The sequence below is a fragment of the Globicephala melas genome, chromosome 16, assembly GCF_963455315.2.
Source record: "Globicephala melas chromosome 16, mGloMel1.2, whole genome shotgun sequence".
In the NCBI taxonomy this organism is placed as follows: Eukaryota; Metazoa; Chordata; class Mammalia; order Artiodactyla; family Delphinidae; genus Globicephala; species Globicephala melas.
In genome coordinates, this window is record NC_083329.1 from 12,383,308 (window position 1) to 12,398,292 (window position 14,985).

Consider the following 14,985-nt stretch of genomic DNA (forward strand, 5'->3'; position numbering starts at 1 on the left):
GTATTATTTTAAAAAGCTGTATGTTTTTGTTAAATTGTTAGGATTGTACTCCATTTAGTATTACTTTAGCAAGCAGTATAAAATGTAAAACTAGGACATCCTTTTTACCACCATACTTTTCTCAAACTACCTGCATAGCTTAAAATTTTTCCTTTGAGTAATACTTTTCCTACTCTGTAGTCCCCTGAAGTTTCGTGCGTTCAAATACAGGCGAAACATCCAATTTTATTTTCTCCTCTAACTGTTACAGCTTGAAATATAGTATTATAATTCTTAAGTTGCCTGCAGTGTATATTGTTAGGCTCTTAACATTCTTGAGCCGTGAATGCTTTTACTGAATTTCCTCTTTTCTTTGGACAAGATTATCCATATATTAGAGAATCGAGGTTCTATTGTCATTAAGTCATTCATCTGTAGGTGTGTCTTGTAACAAACTTGCTGAAAATACACTTTTTAAAAATTTATACACACAGGGCTTCCCTGGTGGCGTAGTGGTTGAGAGTCCGCCTGCCGATGCAGGGGACACGGGTTCGTGCCCCGGTCCGGGAAGATCCCACATGCCGCGGAGCGCCTGGGCCCGTGAGCCATGGCCGCTGAGCCTGCGCGTCCGGAGCCTGTGCTCCGCAACGGGAGAGGCCACAACAGTGAGAGGCCCGCATACCGCCAAAAAAACAAAAAATTTATACAAGCAAAATATTTACATTATCTTAATATGGAGGATACATCCCACTTTATACCAATTAAAAAAAAAAGTTTAGATAGACTGTTCCCAAACCATTGGTATAATTATTAGGTTGCTGGGGTATCTTTTAATGGTTTTAAAATTCTTTCCATGTCTACTTTATACGTCTTAATTCATTTTTTTCCCTTTAGCAGAAAAGATGTGGAGTGGGCTGCTACCTCCTGGCCTAAATGAAAGTGATGTTGAGTTGAATTCTGATGATGAAGCCACAGTAGAGAGCTCTGAACTTAACTTAGAAGAAGGTAAAGAAGATGGGACCATTACAAACACAGAGGTCTCAGATATCCCTACAGATGGACCAAAAACTGAAGCAGAGGCAAATGTAAATGCATATGAAGAGTGTCCCTCTGGAATTCCCTTAAATATGTGGAATGTAGGTTTTCTCTGACGTGTTCTTATTAAAGCCTGTACCTGTGTGTTTGTGCATGTTCCTGTGTGTGTCTCTGCTGTGGTCAGAATGTATATGTTCTTGGGAGGTAAATAGGTACGGAAGATTGACTCAGAGTAATTTTATTACTCTGTGGGTCTGTGGGCAATTCACTGGCCACTCAGATACTTATGTTCATTTTTGTTTTGTTTTTCATGAAAAGAGGAAGGAAAAAAAACAGTTAGTAGGATTAGCTACTTGGCCTAACATAATACAGTCTTAATCTCTTTGTTGTCTATGAGCCATTGACTTTTACCCACAGATTATCAGATTGACTTATTTGGAAATAAATGAAGATAAAAACTCAGGTTGTGAAAGTCTCAGACAATAGAGTATCTCAAGAAGAACTGAACTAGTTTCATTAAATTTGTATTTTTATAAATGTTATAGTTTTTTATTACTTAACATGTTATTTTTCAGATGTATGCTTTGCTTCAAAGCATATTTGCTTCTTTCCTTTTTTTTACTTTTATGTAGAAATTTCAAGAACTGCATACAAAACATTCTGAACAGAAAATCTCAACTTCAAGATCCAGAAAGAAAAAAAGAAAACGCTCCAGAAAAGGTGTTTTAATTTAGGTTAATTGTCAATAGTGCTAATATTAAATTGTGACCAATTGAGCTCAACAATTTTTTTTTTTGTTTTTTGTTTCTTGTTTTTGCGGTACGCGGGCCTCTCACTGTTGTGGCCTCTCCTGTCGCGGAGCAATAGGCTCCGGACGCGCAGCCTCAGCGGCCATGGCTCACGGGCGCAGCCGCTCCGCGGCATGTGGGATCCTCCCGGACCAGGGCATGAACCTGTGTCCCCTGCATTGGCAGGCGGACTCTCAACCACTGCGCCACCAGGGAAGCCCTCAACAATTTTTAATAACCATAATTTTGAAATAACCGAATACTTGGTATTGACACTGTGAATTCTTTTTCAGGTAAATTGAAGAATGAAGAAGAATCTCAAAGGTAGGTGGAATTTAAAATATCTGTCTGTCCTAGATAGTACTGTAGAACTTGTACAAATAGTTGAACTACTTAACCTCTGAAACGTAAGAACTAGTAGATGTAATATAATTGTAGTAACCAATTAAAAACAGTAAATGTAAAAGTGAGTACATTTTGTAAAACATGAGTTATTGTCTCTCTTCTTACAGTGAACAGTCCTCAAGTGAAACCCAGTTGAAGGAGCTTACTCAGTATTTTGGAGTCAACGATAGGTTTGACCCCCCTGTTAAAAGGAAAAAAATTGAAAAGGTAAGATCTTTTTTATTGCATCTTACATTAGCCAGTGGGAAATGTTTGTAATTAACCTTGCCTAAGGTGTTTCTCCTCATTAATTCATTCAATGAAGAAGTTAATGTGTGCAAGATGCTAGATAAACAAGTAAATATATAGTTACAAATCGTTAAAAAAGCTGTTAAGAAAGAAATGAACAGGATATAGTGAAGAAATTAAAATGGAAGCCCCACTTTAGCTGAGTGGTCATGGAAGTCCTTTCTTAGAGGATGCCGTCCCACTAAGACCGTAGGATGGGAAGGAACCATCTGTATAAGGAATGCTAGTGTAGAGGTGATAACCTGGGTAAAGATCCTAGGGGTGGAAGAGTCATCATAGAACATTTGAGTAGACGTAAGAAGGTCAGCCTGGCTGGACGGGGTCAGTGAGGAGGAGGGTGGGTGGCCCAAGGTAAGATTGGAGAGGCAGGCAGGCAGGGACCAAACTCTGTAGGACCTTAGAGGACAAGGTAAGGAATTGGGTTTTAGTCACAGTGCAATTGAGAGACATTCAAGGGTTTTAAGTTAAGGGAGTGATGTGATCTAAGTTACGTTTGAAAAGATTGCATCTTACGTGGAAGATGGACCTTGGGGCAACAAAAGCAGATGAGAAGAGGACAGTTAAGAGACTCTTCCAGGCATGAGATGATGGCGGCTTGAACAAGAATGGTGCTGCTGAAGATAGAAAAGTGGGTAGAGTTGAGGTACACTGTAGAAGTAGGATCAACAGTATTTGCCTCCTGATTGCTTATGAGGTGGTGGGGAGATTTAGGATTATGAGGGCAGGGAGAGAACCATTCGGGGTTTTACTTAAGCAGTGGTGTGAATAGTCATGTGAATTACAAAAATGGGAAAGCTTTGGAGGGGAGGTTTAGAGTGGGGCCTAATCCAGAGTTAATTCTGGGGCATGGGTAATAGCAAGCAGGAATAGAATACACTTGGTAAAACGAGGCGGGAGCTTCAGGAGAGTCTGAGCTTGAGATGCATGCTTGGGAGTTGTCAGGCTAGAGATGGCGTTAATATTTAGTAGAGGCTTGAATGAATGAATAACTTATACATTCACTTAGGGGAATGTTGACAGACTCCAGGAGCATGAAAATTGAGCTCTGGGCCATAGGGACAGAGGCACAGAGGCCTGCTGGTTGAAGCCCAAGGATATTGTATCCTGCATGTATAGACAGGATCATTGCTGTAAACTACTGTGTATAGAGGTGATTACCATTTTCTGGTTAATCAGTATTTCTTATGAAAAACCTCTGATTTTTAAACCCGTCATTGGGTGGAATTGCCTCCTTGAGGGCACATGCATTAAGAAACTGACCCAACAGAGTTTTACCTGCGAACCTTTTGATTCCAAGTTTGCCAAGAATTCCTGTCACCTAATCCCTAGAACACTGCGGAATTGGAACCAGGATCACCTGCTGCTGCAAATAATTAGAGCTGTTGGGCAATCTCCTTTTTCCAAATGTTCAAGCAGGTGCGGAAATGCTAAATTTCTTACAAAGAAAGAGCACTGGTAGAGGTGAAACTGAAACCCAGGCTTTATTGTGCCATTCTCAGTTCTCCAGCTTCACTGCCCAAGGGGCTGGTGAGCATTTTAAAGTGTGATTGCTGTGCTCTTGACTCCTGTGATTCTGGTGGGCCGGGAGGAGGGCTCTTGCGAGGAGGATGCTCTTGACTGTACCAAACCCGTTCCAAAGCCTGAGGGAGGAGGCTTATGCTGATGGCAGCGGTCCACGGGCCATCTCTGGCCCGCCTGCTTTAGAGTCCCAACCTCTGACTGGATTGTTCTTTTGAAGGAAGAAATGGTTAAATGTTGGTTCTCATAGGAAATATTTTTTAAAGTTTTATTTGTGACTTAGGTGGTCTTTGATCTTCAACTGTTTACAGTATTTGTTGTGTTTTCTCATAACTGTATTGACTTTAGAATGTCTGAATTGTTTCTTAGTGAAGTTAAAGCTATGAAATTCAGATTTTAGCCTTTCTAAAAAGTAGAAATTTTGAAGGCATTTTTTTACAATCTATCTGTATTAGAATATTTTTATTTCCCTACATATATGAAATTGTACCTTCTTGATACTTGGAAGATAAGGCCAACTTATTCTTTGTCTAAAATTTGGAATTTGTGAAGAGTAGCTTTAATCAAGGATACTAGGATTTCATGTGCAAAATCTTTTAAACAACTCAGTTTTAGGAACTAGTGTTCTGTTTCGCATTGTACATTAGACGAATTCTAGAAAGAATTATAAGTCAAACACCATTTTAAAAAGGAATTTCTGTTTAAAGGAAGACCGCTCTAAACACTTTTATAATCACCTGTTGATCTGTTTTATAAGTTTGGCTTTTCCTAATGGTAGACATTCCTCTGTATGAATGGCATCTGCCCAAGAAAGTCATGGCATCACCTAAACAAGGAAACTGATGCTGGCCAGGCTTGTATCTGCCCAGGATGTTGCCAGCACTTAATATTCTATAAATAAATGCAAGCATAAGAGGAAAGGAAGGATTTGGTGAAGCCAGATTATCTCATATTCTCTTGGTAGTTCAGCTTAACTGCATGCCAGCAGGTTCACACTCATTCTTTGGTTTGGGATCACTGTTTCACATGCGCCCCTTTTGCTGTCATGCTAAAGTCTCTACTGTGAATCCAACAGAGTAAATAGACATTAAAGAATGTCCACACGGGGGGCACCAAGATAAATGCTAAGAATAAATGTAAGTTCAGCAGATAATAGCACTGCCCAAGAAATCTAGAGAGGATCATGAAAATCCGTGATGCAGGATGGACAAAACTAGCATGGATTTATAGTCCATTATTTTACTTCTCTGGAGCAGAGGCTGATCTGTTACCATATCTCAGAGACCCTTTTTAGTCTCTTTTCGCTCAATCACTCAACTCTCAAGAATGGTAAAACAAAACAAACTTCTTACATCTATCGTGTAGTCCTTTTTCTTTTTTATTCTTTTCCTTCTTTTCTTTTTCTTTCTTTCTTTCTCTCTCTTTTCCTTCCTTCCTTCCTTCCTTCCTTCCTTCCTTCCTTCTTTCCTTCCTTCCTTCCTTCCTTCCCTCTCTCTCTCCTTCCTTCCTCCCTCCCTCCTTTCCTTCCTTCCTTCTCTCTCTCTCTCTCCTCTGTCTCTCTCTCTCTTTCTTTCTTTCTCCACTGCCAAGCCAAAACTGTTGGTAAACCAAGGATGTGTATTTACAACACTGCTGTCACCTGCTTCCCTGACAGTGCAGAGAGACTTATATTTTTAAAATGTAATCTTCCTAATATCCAAAGCTGTTTTAAAGTGTTCTTTGTATTAAATACAGCTATAATTGTGTTAATGGCAGCAGTTCTGGCACTTATCAATAATTCTGTAATCATAACAATTATTTTGTGTCTATGTGGGAATTTCTTTAGAATAAATTTTACTCATTAATTTCATTATAAATGTCTCAAGTATTCTTTAGTTGAATCAGTTTGATTAGTCAGCAGTCATTTTTGAAAGTAGTTTTATGTATACTTAATGGATACTTTTTGGCAAGAAAAACCAGAGGTACTTTTAAAAATTTTGAGAGTAACTGCACAATGTCTTTGATAATTTTTAGTTGTTTATGAGAGGAAGCTGCCATTGTATAGTGTGGCTTTTTTCAAACTTATTTTTTTAGCAGAATACTCTTTCTTACTAGAATCTTACACGGAGCGCCAGTACAAAGATCACAGGCTGGTTGCCTTGAGTAGGTGGGTGTTGGGTGGGTAGGGTGGATGGTGGGGTGTAGAGGTACCATGTTGTTCCCTTGGGATCAGGTACAAACCATTCTCTCGTCATCCTTATGTGATCCCCGTTGGGTGGGTAGTATGGCCAGTATTATTCTCACAATACAGATGAAGAAACTGAAGCCTAGCATGATTTGTCTAAGAAAACAGAGGAGGTTGAAAAGTAAAATAGTCCCAAATCTAGATTTTTCTGAAGTAACAGTCCAACTTAGTTTTTTACTTACCTGATTCAAATAATTTAGGTAGGCGTGATTTTTATGTAAAAGTAGTAGCACTTAATTCTTAGTTCTTTTTTTTCTTCCTCCTTTATGGAGAGATTACTTAATTTTTTCCCCTAGGTATTTAGGTCTAATCATAGAACAACAAACTTGAGTGGACACTTCATTTGTATTAAGGTTTGAAAATTGAATATGTTATCTGAATAAATATTTAATAGCAAAATTTCTCTAGAAATATATTGTTACAGTTTGACTTGAAGAGCTTTAATCGGTATGTTAAAAGAGATTTTGCTACACACATACGGATGGTTACTCCTTGATGTTAAACCTAATACCCATAAATTTCTTAGATATTTATAGTACTGCCTTGACGTCTGCAACAAAACTGTTAATAAGAGCTTACTTATTACCTCATGGGAACCTGTCAGATACTGGGCTTAGATGATTTTCCACCTGGGACCAAGTTGCCATCCCTGAGTTTGTCTGTACTGAGATATATCTGAAGCTAAATTTCGATTCCTGCCAGAAGGCCTCTTAGGAGCATGCTGAGGACCTGCAGAGTATCAGCAGTGCTTCTGTGCCCCCTGCCACTCCTGTGGTATGAAAGATGCCCTAGATAATTCCAATAAAGGTTACTCTGGGGTCCAACTTAAGACTTTTAGAAAGCTTTAATACTCAAATCTTATTTCATGAGACTACTTACTGACTCAAAGTTGAAATCTTGGGTCTTATACTTGGGTCTGAGCCCTTGACGAACTATAATGAGGTCTGTAGTAATATACAGCTGAACCTTCTTATTGTTTTAATGGTATCCTGATAGATATAATATAAATAGCTTATTTATTGAATGACTTCTATGATCTAAAAACTTTGCTAGGTATTTTACTTTTTTTTTTTTTTAACCTTTACCATAACTTTGCAAAGAATGTGGCATTATTCTCATTTTACAGGTGAGAAAACTGCAACCTTATAGAGGTTTAGGGACAAAACCCAGGGTTTCTTGGCCAGTAAGTAGAGGAGCTATAATTTGGACCCAGGTCTGACCTCAGCAACCATGTTCTTTGTAAACTATTTCTAACTTTTAGTCTTAAGGTGATGGAAATATTTTACCTCAGGGTTTTTTTTTTGTTTGTTTTAACATGAGCATTTTGAAAATATTTGGAATGTTAGTATCTTCTTATAGAAGCAGAGAGTTTGGGTGTGCCTATGGAACCAGAAATTTTTCAGAGCCAAAAAGAACTATTATATTTTACTTAAATAAATTGCTAAAAAAAAAAGAAAGAAAGAAAAAAGAAAAGGGAGGAAAAAAAGAAACAGTCATGTGTAGCGAAACTTTGTTGAAAAAAAAAAAAAAACTTTTAAAAGAGCTAAAATCAAAGTTGACCATGTAAGTGGAATTCTTGGATTTTATTTCTAGGAGAGAATTTTGGTCATCCAAGCTGATTCTCTCATTTTCTTTAAAGAAACGGAGCTTATGAGTTAAGTATCTCCTTTACCTGGCGCTGTGACTGTGTCCTCTGAGTCCTGGTCCAGCACTCTTTCCACTATATTAGATGCTGCTTAGAATGACTGGGGGAATGGGAGTTAGTTGATGGTGGAGAGAGAGATTTGTAATTTTAGCTAATTTATTTTTAAGTGAAAATTATACCTATCGGCCCAGCAGTTCATATAAGTTTCCAGAAAAGGGGAATGTTCTTGTTTTCCACTTTGTGACATTAACGGTAAGCTGTGGCTCTGTGGCAACCAAAGGGAGTTAAGTTAGCCAGTTGCTGCAGCGAAATGCCTCGCTAAATAAGCAGACTACTGGTTTAGTTCCTGGGCATTGGTGGTAAAAAGAGATCTGCATTATCCTAGGGCCTGGAGTAAAAGTGTACAGCACCCAGGTCCTAAATAATCTCAGGAAGCCTAAATAATTAGAGGGAAACAAGCAGACCTATTATGTGGAATAAGCAGGACAGGCTGGAGAATGGATGCTGTTAGGTTGCTGAGTTGAAAGTGCTGGAGAGAGACGTGGCATGCAGGCACGGCAGCAAGCAGGGAGCGGTTAGGTACTGGGCATCGGGGAGGGTGCTGTGGGGTCAGCGGGTGTATAGGCATGAGGGAACCTGCAGAGATAGAGAAGGTAACATTCGACATGAGACTTACAAGGGTGGTTAAGATTTTTCACAGAGAAACACATCCAGAGGCACAGGGAGTATGAAGAGACTGATAAATGTGGCCAGAGCATAGGAAGTACAGCCTTGCCCAAGATGGGGCTGAGAAAGCATTTGGGGACCCTGTTGTGAAGGGATTTGGGTGCTATTCAAAACGAGGAAAGAAGTGATAGTGTTTGGAGCTGGGTAATGACATGGGATCTGCTTTAGGAAAACACAAGACTAGTTTGACGAGGGTTGAAACCTTACAAACAAGAGGTGATGAGGCCCTGAGGAAGCACGGAAGGGAGACATGAGAAACACTACAAAAGCAGAGTGAAAATAAGAGCCAGGGCTTGGAGGCGTTGAATATAACGGAGGATTCTCCCCGGGGTGACTAGGGGTCACCCCTGAAGGAGAGTCGGGGCAGGAATTGATGAGCTTGCTTTTCCACATGATAAACATGGAAGACCCTGCCTCTGCAAGGCCTTCAACATGAAGATGACTAGCAAGCAGCTGGAGACACAGGTCTTAGTATAGGGGAGAGGTCAAGTGTTTTGAATTATTTAGAGATACAAAGCAGCTTATAAGAAATAATTGAAGGCCTAGGATCGAGTATAATACTGAGGAGAGGGAAGAGTAAGAAGAAAAGGGGGCCAATCACAGAACCTTGAGGACTGCTATAATTAGGGGACAACAGGAGGAGATAAGGGGCATCAGAGGAGAGTTAAGATAGACATTTGGGGAGATAGTTTTAAGAATGAGGATGTAGTTGACATAAGAGATGATGGGAGGACAAATGGTATCATTTATGGCTGTAGAGGGAGCAGTTTCAGAGGAATGATGAGGACAGAAGGAATAGAGAAGAATGGGAGATGACACGGGACAACTGATATACTGCTTTTGAGAGAGATGAAGTACCGACATAAGAAGAAATCAGTTTGAGGGAGGTGAGCTGTGTCATCTCATCCAGCCCCTGGTCCAGATTGGGGAGGACAAGCTTATTTATAGGATGAGAGAAAGATGGAGAAAAGAGAGAGGAGAAAATTTAAAGAGAAGGGTTCTGGATAACGTGTAAGCAGGTGGAATTATGATGAGCACAGGAGGTGGGATAAGTCTTGGGAAGAGAGATGATTCTTTCTTGGAGGCAATAAGGATGGAAGAACAGAGTAAGTGAGAAGCGGGTGAGAGGAAGATTATAGAAAGTACATACGTACCCTTGGTTATCCTCTTCCCTCTCTCCCACCACCTCAGCCTCTCCTGAAGTAGGGGTAGAGTTATAATCTGCTGAAAAGGAGGTAGGGTTGAGGGTATTTGAAAAAATGAAAAAGACGTGCAACAACTTCTTAAAGGAATGTGGGAACTTTCAAGGGCAGAACTGAGAGCCCACCCAGCTGAGTTTGAAAAGGAGCATTTAGTAAAGCCAGTGAATTGAGTCATTTGATTTTCTCTGACTTTGCTGGGACACCTAGATGTTAAAGTAGTGGAAACAAGTGGTTGGGAACAACCAAAACAAGATGTGATGTTGGAGAAGGTTGCTTAGTTGCCTGAGGTATTGCTTAGGTCAGTGGTTCTCAAACTCTAGCCTGGTTAGAATCAATGAATTTCTGGGCCCCAACCCCAGAGTTTCTGATTCAAATTTGCATTTTTAACAAGTTCTCAAGTAGTGCTAATGCTGCTGGTCCAGACTCAGACTTTGAGAACTTTTGGCCTAGAGTCTAGTTTGAAAAGGTTAATCATGGGTTGCAGGCCAGAGAGGCAGGATAGGAGACTCCAGGAAGGGGCTGAAGGACTGTGAGAATAAATACGATGGTGACAGAGTATGGGGTTCCAAATGAAGACAAGGCCGGTTCACTGGCTCCAAGGACTTGGGGTAAGTGGAAGGACAGAATCTTGTGTTTAGAGAGAATCCTAGATTGTAAAGCTCTTACATGGCCTAGAGCAAGCGTATTCAAAGTATTGGGCTTCCAGGAAATAAAGAACTTGTGCCTGAGTGTAACTCAGTGTACTACTTCCTTCTTTGAGAAAGTCTTGTTGTCCCCATCCCATACCCTTCCTCCCCTAAACAAAGTCAGCTAGACAAACCTGTGCGTAGTCATGTAATTGATTTGCACACTGGCACAAGCTCAGTTCCTAGACTGGCATCACTCGCAGACCTGACCTGGTACACAGACCACACTTGGAGAATCCCTGGCCTTGAGTATAGATTCTGGGGTGGGGTGTTATTTAGCAGGCGCTGAAAATGAAGGATGTTGGAAGAGTGAGTCCAGGACGTTGTTTGGACTATCAGGAGAAGAATTCTGCAGAAATACAAAAAAGAGAAATTTCTGGAGACTGATGGATGATCACAGGACCAGAATGGGAAAAGAACAGTAGAGCAGCACGGCCTGGGCTCTCATGCTCTGAGAGGCTATTGAACGCCAGTCTCAGGCTCCAGTCGGGAGCAAGTAAAAGAAGCCTAATCATCCTCCAGGCCCTTGGGTTGTCGAATGAGGGATTGTGAGAAGGAACAGTCTTCACTTTAACGCAGACATCAGTGACAACCTTGCTGGTCTTTGTTTCCAAAAATCGTTTTAGGCAGATTTTGTGTGGGCAATTTTAAAATCTTGTTTCAATAAAGGCTACATGGGAGCAAAGTTTCTCTTAGTTGACTGGTATAATCAAGCAGTATACTGCTAGAAGAGACATTCCCTGGACTTCTTTTATTAGGTCAAGGAGGGAGAAGTCCATTAACTGAAAATGTGGAAGATACACTAGATAAGCCATCGTTGGGATAAAATTTTCTTCTAAGAAGCATATATTAGCCTATTTTTAAAAAGTTATATTTTCTTTAGTAACTATTTCCATAAGCTAAAACTCAGTTATTTAACTCTAAGAAGCATCTTTCCATAAAGTATGATGTATCCTACACAGCCTGTTTGGTGATCCCATGAAAATTTTCATTGTGATTTCCTGAAGTATCTTCAACTAGTAAATAACATTTCCATAGGAAAGTACAATCATTCTTATATATAACTTTCTTCCCATGTTTAATATCCAACTTAGTACCCATCCCATCGTCAGAGACTAGGAGGGGCTGTTGAATGAAAGTCTCAAGTTACAGGAATAGGCCATAGTGAAAAGAGGCAGAGGAAAATGGTGGTTTAGAATACAGGCTCTGGGCAAACCTAGATTCATGTGATGGTGGCTTTAACATTTACAGACGCTGTGACCTTGGCCAAATTAGTGAGTCTAAGCTTCTGTTTCCTCATGTTCAAAACAGGATAACGGTATAATTTCATTGAGTTGTTATGTGGATTAAATGAGCTTTCTTATAGTACTAAGCACAGGGTGTACCACATAATAAGCATGCCATAATTTCTAACTTATTATCATTAGCATTATATTGTTATTAAGGGAAAGCGTAGTCCTAAGGGTCACAGAAGTTTGGATTTGCATCTCCTTTTTCTTAGTTCAAGAAATGACCTGACCTTGGCTAAGTTATTTAATACCTCTGAACCACCTTCTCATCAGTAAATGGGAGTGGTACCAACTACCGTATACGATCATTGTGAAAATTAAGTAGTCTAAATATGTAATGTGTTTGGTGTGGTCCTGTGACGTAGTCTTTACTAGCAAATGTTTGCCTTTCTTTCTTGCCTCTAACTTTTAGGTTTCTTTTCTTTCTAGTCGGGCCTTGAAAAGAGCATAGACCAGGCTGTGGAAGAGTGGAACATTGAGAAGGCTGAGGAGCTCAGCAATCAGCTAGCTACTCGAGAGGTGAGTCAGCCCAACTGGTGACACTCTTCTGTGCTTCCAGATCTTCTAAAATGAGCGTATGTTCTTTCTGTGATCATGAGTAAGTTCAGTATTCAAATATTTGACCTAAGATTTTCCTTTCTCTCCGTTTTCTTCCCTCTTAAATCCACCTTTTATTTCGAAATGCTGGGTTTTATTTTTGTCTTTAATGTTATTAAATTATTCTGATCTAAATCTTGTGCTGGAAATAATCCATGATTAATATTCAACCCCTAGATTTCATCTAGTTCAGAGAGCTTTTTGCCAGTTATGATTAAAAGGCTAGCTTTCTTTTTCCATTTGCATCTTTAACTCAGTTTAACTCTCCCTGAGGGCAGCCGTGTGTTCTAATGTCACACCTCTCAACATGTTCCTAACCCTTGCTCCCCAGAATGCTTTCTTACTGCATATTCTAAGTAGTTACCTCAACCCTAAAGAATTTTCAGCCTTTTTTTTAAAACCTATAGTCTATAGTATAAAACTAATAGGTATATTGAATATTCTTTTTCCAAGTACCAAGGCATCAGAAGGTTCTCACTTGCACCCTCTGGGAGGAATATTCCTCCAATTAGGAATGACTGCCAGGTATCGCTAGGTAAAGTCACACATAAAGAGCTCATAATTGGCATATGTTTTTTTGTCGTTGTTTTGTAAATCTTTTTTGTCCTAGTTTCTAGGAAGAAAGCTCTATCAAAGCTTTCTTTTTTAATATATCCCTACCTTCTTTGCCTCATTCTTAAACTATAACTACTCCATGGTGTTTAATTACATAGAGAATATCATCGGTCACCTGTGTAAACTCTTGGCATGTGCACTGATCTTTCTTATTCACATTTTTGTGAACATTTTTTCTAAACTAAGACTAGTGGTGAAATTACTATTTCAGTAAATTCTTCTATGGAAACACCATTCCACTCTTACATCCGCTGATGTCAAAACATCTACCATTGGTGGCTGTATGTTGGCTTGTTTGTTTTCTCTTTTTGGTTGCTGGCCACAAGTATCTTGTGGGATTTATACTTTCATGTAGGGGAGAAAACCAGTTCAGAAGCAAGGCTTAGGGATTCACAGGTTGTCTTTTTTTTCCCCCTAAGCCTTAAAATCAGTTGTCACATTAGATATTGATACTTCCATTTATAATGTTTATGTATATGTATGTGCATTTATTAATGGCTAATCTAAAGAAAATTAGGAAGCTGTGAGCTTGAGTTTGGGACCTAGGTAAGAAGCAGCATAAATGGCAGTTATGCGGCCTTTCAAAAATGTGAGATTTTAAAAAAGGGTTTTTTTTTTTTTTGGTAAGATTCATTCATCCCTCCTAGCCTATGATATTCTTGTGCTTTCAGTTTGAAAATTGCTCTTTTCATCTTTAAAATAACCATATTTTGATTTCATTGATTATAGCATTCATTGAGTATAATAGCATTTTATTATTCTCTTTCCAAGTAGAAAGATTCAGGTATTACATTTGAATGCAGTGAATTTGATGGTGTGTTGAATGGTACGACAAACTCAGTAGGATTTCAGTGTTAGCTGTTAGTTATTGTAGTGGCTTCTTCAGTCACTAAGTTTCCTCAGATCTTTGCCTTGCTAAAGGAAGAAAGAGTAATGCCAGCCCTGGTCTGTAACGTTAGAATGTGGGCTGCCCGTGATCCATCCATGGCTGGCTATTTTTCTTTTTGTCTTTTTTCTGTTTTTTAGCACCCATACCAGAGGCCAGGGGAATTCAGAGAGAAGCATTTACTTTACTGCAGCACTGTGTTCCTTTTAGGTAAAGTTAGTAATGCTAAAATTTTAAGAGTTGAACACTTTGATTTTTTTTAAAAAAATCTTTTATCTTGAAATAATTTCAAACTTTCAGAAAGTTGCAAAATTTGCAAAATGTTAACAGTTAACATTTGCTTTACCATTCTTTCTAATTTATGTACCTTATTTAGATTTACCAAATATGTCACTGATTTCCTTTATAGCAAAAGAAAATTTTCTTTTTTCTGGTCATGTCTTTTTAGTCTTCTTTAATGTGGAATGTTTCCTCAGTCTGTCTTTGTTTCTCAGGACCTTAGTATTTTTGGAGAGTAGAGGCCACTTACGTTGTAGGATGCCCCTCAGTTTTTGTTTGTTTGATGCTGCCTCATGATTAGATTCAGGTTATGCATTTTTTGGCAGGAAGATCACAGACATGATACTGTGTCCTTCTCAGTGCAAGATGTCAGGAGGCATGTGATATCTATTTGTCCAATTTATTGCTTATGTTCCTTTGATTATTTGGGTAAGGTGGTGTCTCCAGGTTTCCCCTCTATAACGTTACTGTTCTTCCCTATATAATTATGAGTATCGTATGGAGAGATGGGAGATGATTTGAGACTGTAAATATGCTTTTCCTCACTGTTCTTTACTTGCTAGTTTTAGTATTCACTGCTGATTGTTTTCCTGCTCAAGACAATTATTATTACAGTAAGATCTTGAAAACATTATTTGATTGTACTTTTCATCTTTACCTGGCAAATCAGATCTAAAATGTGCCTTCAGTGAGATACCGGATTCTAGAATCTTTTATGTATCTATACTAAATCTCTCAGTAACCTGGTCAATTGGGAATTGGATATAGTTTCCCTAAGTGATGCGCTGGGAGGGCTGGGGTTGCAGTGGCCTTGTGTCCACCA

The 14,985-nt window shown here is 39.2% G+C and overlaps 1 protein-coding gene across 3 annotated transcripts in view; it reads left to right on the forward strand.

The window, feature by feature from the left end:
- Nucleotides 1–14,985, forward strand: part of FAM204A (family with sequence similarity 204 member A) — a 30,753-nt gene that overhangs the window by 5,258 nt on the left and 10,510 nt on the right. For 2 of the 3 annotated variants that reach the window (XM_030839289.2, XM_030839288.3), the window contains exons 2-6: nucleotides 874–1,115; nucleotides 1,647–1,734; nucleotides 2,096–2,126; nucleotides 2,315–2,414; nucleotides 12,215–12,304. In XM_030839289.2, coding sequence (XP_030695149.1) covers nucleotides 882–1,115; nucleotides 1,647–1,734; nucleotides 2,096–2,126; nucleotides 2,315–2,414; nucleotides 12,215–12,304 — 543 coding nt within the window. In that variant the 5' untranslated portion in view covers nucleotides 874–881. The remainder of the gene's footprint in view (nucleotides 1–873; nucleotides 1,116–1,646; nucleotides 1,735–2,095; nucleotides 2,127–2,314; nucleotides 2,415–12,214; nucleotides 12,305–14,985) is intronic. The other variant, XM_030839290.2, reaches the window with a different exon arrangement.